This window comes from Octodon degus, unplaced genomic scaffold, assembly GCF_000260255.1.
Source record: "Octodon degus isolate 3935 unplaced genomic scaffold, OctDeg1.0 scaffold00034, whole genome shotgun sequence".
Lineage (NCBI taxonomy): Eukaryota > Metazoa > Chordata > Mammalia > Rodentia > Octodontidae > Octodon > Octodon degus.
Window position 1 is genome coordinate 4117864 of NW_004524610.1, and position 9401 is coordinate 4127264.

Below are 9401 nucleotides of genomic sequence, written 5' to 3' on the forward strand. Positions count from 1 at the left end.
GCCAAAGATGCTGAACATTTTTTATACACTTAAGGAAATGCTTACTTCTTGTGAGAAATACATATTTATTCTAATTGCCTATTTTAACTGGACCACTTACTGGAGGGGGTCTAATTACGTGAGTCCTTTGTACAGTCTAAACGTTAGGTCCTCATCTGAAGAGGGGCTAGCCAATCTCCCCACCGTGGAACTCGCCTCTTCACTCTGTGGGCTGCCTCCTTCGCTATGCAGGAGCTTCTCAATGCAGTGCAACCCCAGCTGGTACTTCATGGAGTTATTTCCTGTGTAACTGAGCATCTGTTCACAAAGCCTTTGCATACACCTATGCCTTCATGAGTTTCACCTCTTTTGTCTTCCAGCAGATTCACTGTTTCTGCTTTTATGTCTAGGTCTTTCATCCGTTTTGATCTGATTTTACTACACTGCAGATACAAGGATCTATACCCACGCAGACCAGCAGATGACCACTTTTCCCAGTACTATTGATTAAACAGCTATTTTTTTCTCTAGCATATTTCTGGCTTGTCAAAAATTAGTTGGCTGAAGGTGCACAGGCTTATTTTTGCAGCCTCAATTCTACTGTACTGGTCAACATATCTATTTTTGTGTCAATACCTGGCTGTTTTTATTACTATAGTTTTGCAGTATGATTTGAAATCCAGGATTTAGTGCTACCTGCTTTACTCTTTTTGCTTAGGATACATGTAGCTATTCTGGGATCCTTCTCAATCTATATAAATTTAATTTTTTTCAGGTTCTATGATGAAAGATGAAATTTTGGCCAAAATTAAGTCTATACATCATTTTTGGTAATATTGCCATTTTGACAACCTAGGCTCTGCCTACGCAAAAGATGACTTTCTAATGTCCTATTCGATCTCATTTTTCAGAGCACTACAGTTTTCGTTAAAGGAGTCTTTCATTTCCTTAGTTTTATGTTAAATTCTGGGAGTTTAGCTTTTTCAGAGCTATTGTGATTGGGACTGTTTTCTTGGGGTTTTTTCTCGGTGAGTTTACTGTGGCTGTCCCAACACTACTGATTTCCGTGTGCTGATTTTATGGCTGGCCACCCCATGAACATGTTTATTAGTTCTACATGTCAGTGGTGAAGTTTTTTGGAGCTCAACATAAAGGACTGCGCCTTCACAAATGTGGACACTTGGGCTTCTTCCTTTCCTATTTATGTTCCTCTTATTTCTCCCTCCTGCTGGTTGCTCTGGACGAGGGAGCAGAAACCCTCATCTCACGCTCATTTTAGAGGGCTTTCCACTTTTCCCCACTTACTATGCCAAGGGCAGTGGGTCTGTCATCAATGGCTTTCTGTCAGGTTGACATAGCTCCTTCTTTACCTAGTTTCCTCAGGGTTTCTATCATGACTGGATGCTGGATTTTGTGAAAGACTTTCTGTGTCTACTGAGATGTGTGTGTGACTTTTGTCCTTCCTTCTGTTTTTGTAACGCACCAAATTTTGGATCCATATTCACTAAGGAAATTGGCCTGTGGCTTTCTTTTCTTTGTTGAGTTCTTGTCTGGTTTTGGAAGCAGGGTAATAGTGGTTTCAAGGAATGAGTTTGGCAGTGTTGCTTCCCTTTCAAATCCATGAAAGAGTTTGAAGAGTACTGGTGTTAGTTTTTCCTGGAATTTCTAGTAAATAGCATAACAAATCTATTGGTTTGGAGTGTTCTTAGTTGGCAGAGTTTTTATTCTTGCCTCTGTTTCATTTCCTATTATTGGTCTACTCAGGGTTTATGTATCTTCTTACTTCAATTTTTGTAATTCACATGTCTGGGAATTTCTACGTATCTTCATGGTTCTCCAGTTTATTGGAATATAAGTTTTCAAAATAGCTTCTTATAACTATCTAAATACTGGTGGTGTCTACTGTGACTTCATCTTTTTTTATTTCTAGCTGCACTTATTTTTTCCTTTCTTTTGGCATATTTAACTAAAGGTTTTTCAATTTGATTATCTTTTCAAAGAGCTAACTGTGATTCGCTGATCTTTTGCAGTGATTTTCAGTCTCAAATTCATTAATTTCTGCTCTGATCTCTAAAATGTCCTTCCTTGTACTGGTTTTGGATTTGAACCATTCCTGTTCCCCCAAGCCCTTGAGATGCATCATAGGGTTACTGATTTGCGACCACTCAGCTCCTTCAACATGAACACAGCCATGAACTTCCTCTTAGGAAGGCTTGCATTGTGTCTCACAGGTTTTAGTAATTTATGCTTTCAATGCCATTTGACTCTAGGAACTTTTTAATGTCTTCCATGATTTCCTCTATGATTCATTAAACATTAGATAATTTAATCTCCATGTGTTTGTACAGCTTCTGTGGTTTCTTTGTGGTAAAATATTGTGCATGTGATGGTGAAGAAAATATTTAGTGGTAATGGCCTTATATAATGAAAGAGCTGTTCAGAGGCTGGGATTTTGCAGCACAGTGGACACTAAGCCATGAAAAGACAAGGTCCAATATCCAAAAAAACCTGTGAAAATTCAGAAAGAAAAGAACACCACAAATAGAAAAACAGGCAAAAATAAATTAAAAGACCATTAGAAAGAAAGAAACGTCAACGGTCCTTAAACACAGGAAAAGATTTTCTATTCATAATGAAAATAAACATTAGGCCCCTTTAATCCATCAGACAGCCCAATGTGTTTCTGATCACACAGTCGTATTAACCACCCCACAAGAAGAAGATGCTCTACCTCACTGAGTAAACACAATGGTCCTTCCTGGAGGAAAAAAAAACCTAGTGACGGAGTCCACAAATTTGTACCATTTATGTGTGAATTTGCCTTTTAACCCAGTGACCACACTGCTGGGGCTTCAGTTCCAAGCAGAATTCCAGACAATGCCAAGATTCCCACACCTCCAACGCAGAGCCCCTGCTGCATGGAGCTTCTGCAGATCTGGCCAACCCTCTACTGCCACTGTGCAGTGCAGGAGCAGTGGACTGGGCTTGAGCAAACTGGGAGCTATTTAACAAGCAAGTTTCTTTCCAAAGAGTCACAGGATAGCACTGCTATATGGCCGAGACACTGAGAGCAGGTTCTAGAGCTTATGGGAAGCCGTGGGTGACAGCCAACAACGACGAGGGAAGTCAACCTCACAAGTGCAAAAGAGCCGAGTTCTATCAAGGCAGGAGAAAAAGCCTCTTCCCAGAGGTGCCCTCAGCTCCCCAGCACCTCAGGTGCAAATCCCCGTGGCACAGCCTCTGGAGAGAGAAAGAACCAAAGAGAGGTCCCTGTGTACATTTGCTGACCTGAGTCTATTCCTCACACTGTTATGTGTGTACTGTGTAATAAACGAACAAGGAACCCTGCCCATGTCAAGAAACACTTGGGAACCAACTTATTTAAGAAAAAAGAAATATACAAAGGCAAGCACAGTGTCGTAGTTTCTTTTCTCATTGCTGACACAAAATACCCAGCACCTAAGACTAAAGGAGGAAAGGTTATCCACTCAGTTCCTAGAGGCTTCAGTACATAATGCGCGGGCTCCCAGGCTGGGCGGTGCAACAGAGGAGCATTGCAGAGAACCAGTTCGCTGCAAACAGAAGATAGCAGAAGCCGGCGACAAGCGACTAGCCTCTTTCTGTCCCTTGTGTCTCATCTAGGCTACCCGCCTCCGTCCTGGCACTGCGCCGTGACTCAAACCTAGCATCCCACACTCTGGATCCAGCCCCCATGGCAAGCCCCACCTGGGACGGCACACGGCTTTGGGGAGACATCCAGACAGCCAACGCACAAAGAAACCTCAGTAGGAAGCCTGCTGAGTTTGTCTCTTAAGGTTTTAAACAAAACGAAGTTACCTTCCTTGCGTGTCCACTGAAAACCCCACGTACAAGGTCAACTTTTAACAGAAAAACTTCCTAGTGCCTAGGTCGTAATTTTTACCTGAGACTTTTCATTGCAAGAACAGTCTTTGATGGTGGCTGATTCTTGGCCCGAGCCACAAACTGCACACAGTGAGACAGAAGCACAGATGAAGCAACAGCGGACACTAGTGTGTACTGCCACAATAGCTCACTAGCCAAGGAGGGCTGCCTCGTCAGTGACTGCCCTGGACTGTAGGAAAGGTACGCATATCCTAACGCTGACAATGGTAACAGCAGCACGTAAGCCTCCCGCTTAGAGACAGCTAGGGCACTGTCATCATTCTAAAGTAAGAGCTCATTCTGCTTTTCCTGAAAAATAACTGTTTCAAGGTTGCTTCTATTAAATTTTTGTAAAGAATTTAAATATAAAAAGAAGGGCAGAACTGGAGCCATCATTTTACACTTGCTAATGAGACAATAAAGCCACACAACAAAAGACAACTACCCAGTTTCTCCAGTAAGTCCACAGCCTGGACACTAAAAGAGAGGGAGGATTGCTGCCCCGGGATAAAAGACTGAAAGACAAAATGCCTGAGGGGACAAGTGGACCTGGTTCAGAATGAATTCACCAACTGCAAGCGGGACAGCCCTGCACCAGAGACAGCTCCAGACAGGCGGATGGGCCGAATGCTGGCGTGCAGCCCTACCAAGGGCCAAAGCTGCCGTGTCAGGTGTGGGGGTGCCAGCAGGACTTGCCACCGTCACTCAAGGTAAAGCAAGGCCAGTGTCCTTACTGGAGTAAGTACTGAGTCACTACATACGCGCCGACAGCATGCTTACAGGTACCTCAGAAGTTGGGGGCAGAGCACAGAAAACAGGACACATGTGGAGAAGAGACGGGAAAAGACTAGCTTAGAAACTGCACAACAAGCTGAAATTCTGTGATGGTGGATGAGAGCTCATGATGTGCCTTTCCACGCAACTCTGAAAACGTTCACATCAGAAAGGGCAGAAATCCCACAATGTGCACGCACGTGGGCACATGCACACACACGCACACACGCACACAGGTGCCTCCATGTAACTTCCTCCCATGGGATTCCCACTGAAGAAAGCAAGCATTTGACATTCTGCGATAAATCTTCCTGAATTATTCTCAGGAAGTCTCACCTGAGAGCAACAATGACAGCAGCGAGAGTCCTGAGACCCTGACACGTTCACAGGGGCACAGTTCACCTGGGTAGGCCTCAGGAACACAAAAGAAAACAGTTCTCTTCACAGGACTTGCAGTCCGCTCAGACAGCCGAGCAGTGTACAGCAAGGGAATGTAAGAGCACCTGTCAGCCTCTGTGCCGGGGCAAGGAGTGAATGGAGGACACAATGAGCCTGGAAGCCAAGGAGAAATGCCGCGGGGATGAGGAAGGCCTAAAGACGGAGATGGCTCGCAGCCCAGAGGAAGGTTACACACCCCGGAGACTGCAGGGAAGGTAAGTGCTTTCTCCAGAGAGCCAGCAGGCTGAGGTGCAAAGTGAGAAGCACAGAGGGGTGACGGGGCAGTGGCAAGGGGATGTCACAGGCCAGGCAGAGGAGCCAAAATGAGCAGAGATTTAAACCACAGATGGCTGCTACTAGATTTCATTTTCAAAGCTCTGGTTTACAGTGAGGATATCTCAGAGTTTGATACTGGAAGAAAGAGCAGTTAGAATCTTCCTGAAGTGACCCAGACGGGGACCAAGCTCTGCGCTACAGCTGTTTTAAGAGAGAGGCATAACATGATGCCCAAGGACGCCAGCGCATGTCACCAGCGGAGGGGACATCACGGCAACTTCCAGATTCCTGGCCCAGCTGGCCGGGGTGGTGCCCCACACCCCCACACTGAGACAAGCAGTGCAGGAGGGAAACGAACAGAAGCTGGATGGCTGCGAGGCCCGGGAGCTCTGCAGCACCCACCGCAGCTGGGAATCTCACAACACATCTGGGGAAATGGGTCCTGAGCCCACCCGCAGAGCTGCCTGTGCCCACGAGAAGCCAGGGAACTACAGAAGTCATTCCAGAGGAAAGACCCCGGAAAAATCCAGGACATCCCAGAGAAACTAAAGAGCCGGAAGTGCACAGGACCACAACCCCGGGAGAAGGAAATGACAGTAGTAAGTAGACCGCCAGCGTGGTGGCTCACGCCTGTAACCCTAGCACTCGGGAGGCTGAGGCAAGAGGACCGTTGTGGGTTTGAGGACAACCAGGGCTACACAGTGAGTTCAATGCCTGACTAAACTACACACAAGACCTTGTCCCAAAACAATGTAACAGAAGGCATCCAGAGGTTAAGAGAGTCATCTGGTCGGGTAGGATAGTCTGTATGTATTCACTGGGTGACAGGAAGCAGCCGGTGACTCTCCTACAGAGCTCAAATGCTGCGCCCTCCAGGACAGCCAGAGTAGCCCTGCTGGCACTTAACTGTCTTAAGCATAAACACAAGAAGAATCTCTGCCTAAGTGGAAAGATCCACCCAAATAAGCACTAACTTGGGCTAGAATCAGAAACTAGAAAACACATTTGAGCACTGTTCCGAGCTAGTAGCCCTCAGTTGTGCTGTTTCATGGCATTTCCACAAACTATCACGGGACCAGGGTTATTTCCCACCACTGTTCACCCAGCATGCGGGTACTTAGAACAGCCAGGACACCCGCTGTCCCTCGCCGCTCAGTGCTGCGGAGACCAGCAGACGCTGGCTAACTGCACTGTACGTGAAACGCCCTGGGACAGAGACCTAAGCAGGAGCTACAACTGCAGTCCTTGAAGAAAACTGGGAGAACAGGGGTGGAAAGCTTCATAATGGAAGTACCATCTTCGCGTATTTCTTTCCATATGTTACCAAAGATTTCCTAAAGTTGAAAAAGATTTTTAAAACTCAAATATTTAGGGTTATCATGTGTTTAAAGTATTTAGAAAGGAAAAAGTATGTTTATAAAAACAATAATATACAGGAAAAACGGCTAGAAGTAATGATTAGCAGGAAATTCCAGCATCTAGTAACTTTTTACTACACCTTATATATAAAGCTTATCCATGTTTAATTCATAAACTTATCCAAAGATAAGGAAGTATGTCTTATAAGCGTTTATTCAAGTTAATCATCTCGATAACTTTATGAGTATAAACAATCTCAGCTTAAACAAACAGTGCATATATACTGCCCTCATGGGGCGGTAATATGTTGTTCATTAAAGCGAACAAAATATACCGCACTTCTCAGATGCAAACTAATCTTAATTATCCTAGCCATGGAAGCGCAGCTCCACCATGAGTAATGACACGGTGAGCCATGAGCTTGCCACACACCCGGACTGCTTCTTCCCCGAAGCTCTCTGCAGCAGGACAGGGCTCTCGGGCTTGGGAAATACTGGGGCTGCTAAGGGTCCAGAGCAAACTCCCACGCAGAGGATTACAGAGTTGACAGAACAAGGGTAAAAAACAACTCCACCTTTAACAGCTACTGAAGTGAGGCAGGAACATCACTGCGAGTTCGAGACCAAGCCTGGACTACAAAATGAACTCGAGGACAGCCTGAACTGCACAGCAAGGCCCTGTCTCAATGAATGAATGAATGCTATGGAAGAATTCTTTTGGTCAAGATACATTTGACTTACCAATCTCACACAGTTGGCATTTTTAAGAGGAAAATGTGGGGAGCAAAGGACTCACCGTGACACTCGTGGGGACTTCGCGGAGTGAGTACTCTGCCCTGTTCGGAAGCTCCTGAAGGCCCAGCAGTTCATACACGGCTGGGGAGGACAGCAAGCTCACCAGTGCCAGAAATGCCTGGTTGGAGGAGGAGAGACAGTCAGGCCAGGGTTCATTTGTTTGCTGACAGCAGCCACAGGAGGACTGGCCAGCAAAGATTTTACAGCTGTACAGCTGCGAGGGCTACTGTTTAACAGTCTACCTAACCCAAATTAAAGTGAGATCCTACATACATGATAAGGGCAAAACAGTTAAACAACTCAGAGAGTTCATGGCACATGACAGAACAACTGTCACAGAATATATGTGAGAGTTGGGAACATTTCCAAATGCTGTGCAGCTCCTGAAAAGTTTAGTTCTGATCAAAAAAAGAGGGCAGAGAGAGGAAGGAAGGAATCCTACTTATTCTCTGTATGGTTAGATCCTCTATGCAAAAGTAACACAGAAGGGCGATACTTAGGGACTTGAGGGCAAAGTAGTAAGCTCTGTATATTCTTGCCTACAGGACACAAGACTATCTTTTAATAAATGCACTGCAGATCCAACTAACCTAGATACTATAGTTGACTTTAAAAAGCTACACTTTTTTCCCATCAAAATTAGCTCCTGTTTTCTGGTATAATCTAGAAAACTGATCTCTGCGCAGTCTCTAAGGCACCTCTCTCCCCCTGGCTGCAGCCATGCGGCTCATGGAGCTTGGCCTTCGAGGGCTTTGCACATGCACCCTTCTCTTCTTCCCCGGGTGACAGAGGCCTGGGGCCTCCTTCAGCCAACTACCACCTCTGCCAGCTAGCATGTTTCTCCCTCATGTTCACCTCACTAGCTTTTCACACATTTCGCACTGTGCCTTTTAGATTCCAGTTAACTCCTTTTACTTCCAAAAGCTCCATATTCTATGCTTTTATCATCAGCTATATAATATTAATTTATTTGTAACTATTAAGTATTTTACTTGTTTAATTTTTTTAAAAAGTCTCAAGAAAATTTTCATAACATACAAATTGAAAACTAGAATCAAAAAATTGAAACTTGGGTTTGGCGCTGTGGTGAATACCTGTAAGCTCAGAACTCCAGAGCCTAAGAAAGAAAGATCAAAGCAAGTTCAAGGCCAGCCTGAGCTTGTGAGTTCAAGGCCAGGCTGAACTATATATAGTGAGGCCTCCTCTCAAAAGAAGAAAATAAAGAAAACTGAAATTTGAGAAAATTAAAAGCAAGACTGGATTCATTCTGTGACCTGACAGGAAAGCTCATGGCCACACAAGTGAAGGGAGGGCCGGGCTGAGTCACCATCAGCAGGCGGGCAGCAGAGCTAATCTGACATGCTTATCTCTGGGCTAGGCCTACTGCTCACAGAGCAGGCTATCACGACCAGCTCCCAGCTGACAGTGTCCTGAGACCTGTAACCCTCGCTTGAGAACCTGGAGACCAGAGTCCAGTCTGTGTTTCCTTTCACAAGCTACGTGTGGAGTAACTCAGCCAACAAGGAGGCCACATGGTGAGTGTTTCTTACACAGTGGCTGCTAACAAAGGCTGTTCCCAGATAAGTAATGAACTCTCCAAAAGTTTTCTTTTAAGAGTGCACATTTTCCTCAGAAAACAATAGTCCCTAAAATGAAGGTGGAATTTCTAGCATACTGTAAGACTATAATTTATATAGGAAAGCAAATATCAATTTGGATAATATGAAAAAAGGACAACAAGTAAATAAATGAAATGAGAAATGCAAATTAAAACCACATTGAGATATCATGTCACCCCAGAAAGAATGGCTATCATAAAGAAATCACCCAACAACAAATGTTGGAGAGGCTGTGGGGAAAAAGGAACCCTTCTCCACT

At 44.9% G+C, this 9401-nt stretch overlaps 1 protein-coding gene across 1 annotated transcript in view; it reads right to left on the reverse strand.

Moving 5' to 3' along the window:
- The window catches only part of Tbc1d32 (TBC1 domain family member 32), a 129941-nt gene that overhangs the window by 23123 nt on the left and 97417 nt on the right, over positions 1-9401 (reverse strand). The window contains exon 21 of the mRNA XM_023714211.1: positions 7525-7641. Within this exon, the coding sequence (XP_023569979.1) occupies positions 7525-7641 (117 nt within the window). The remainder of the gene's footprint in view (positions 1-7524; positions 7642-9401) is intronic.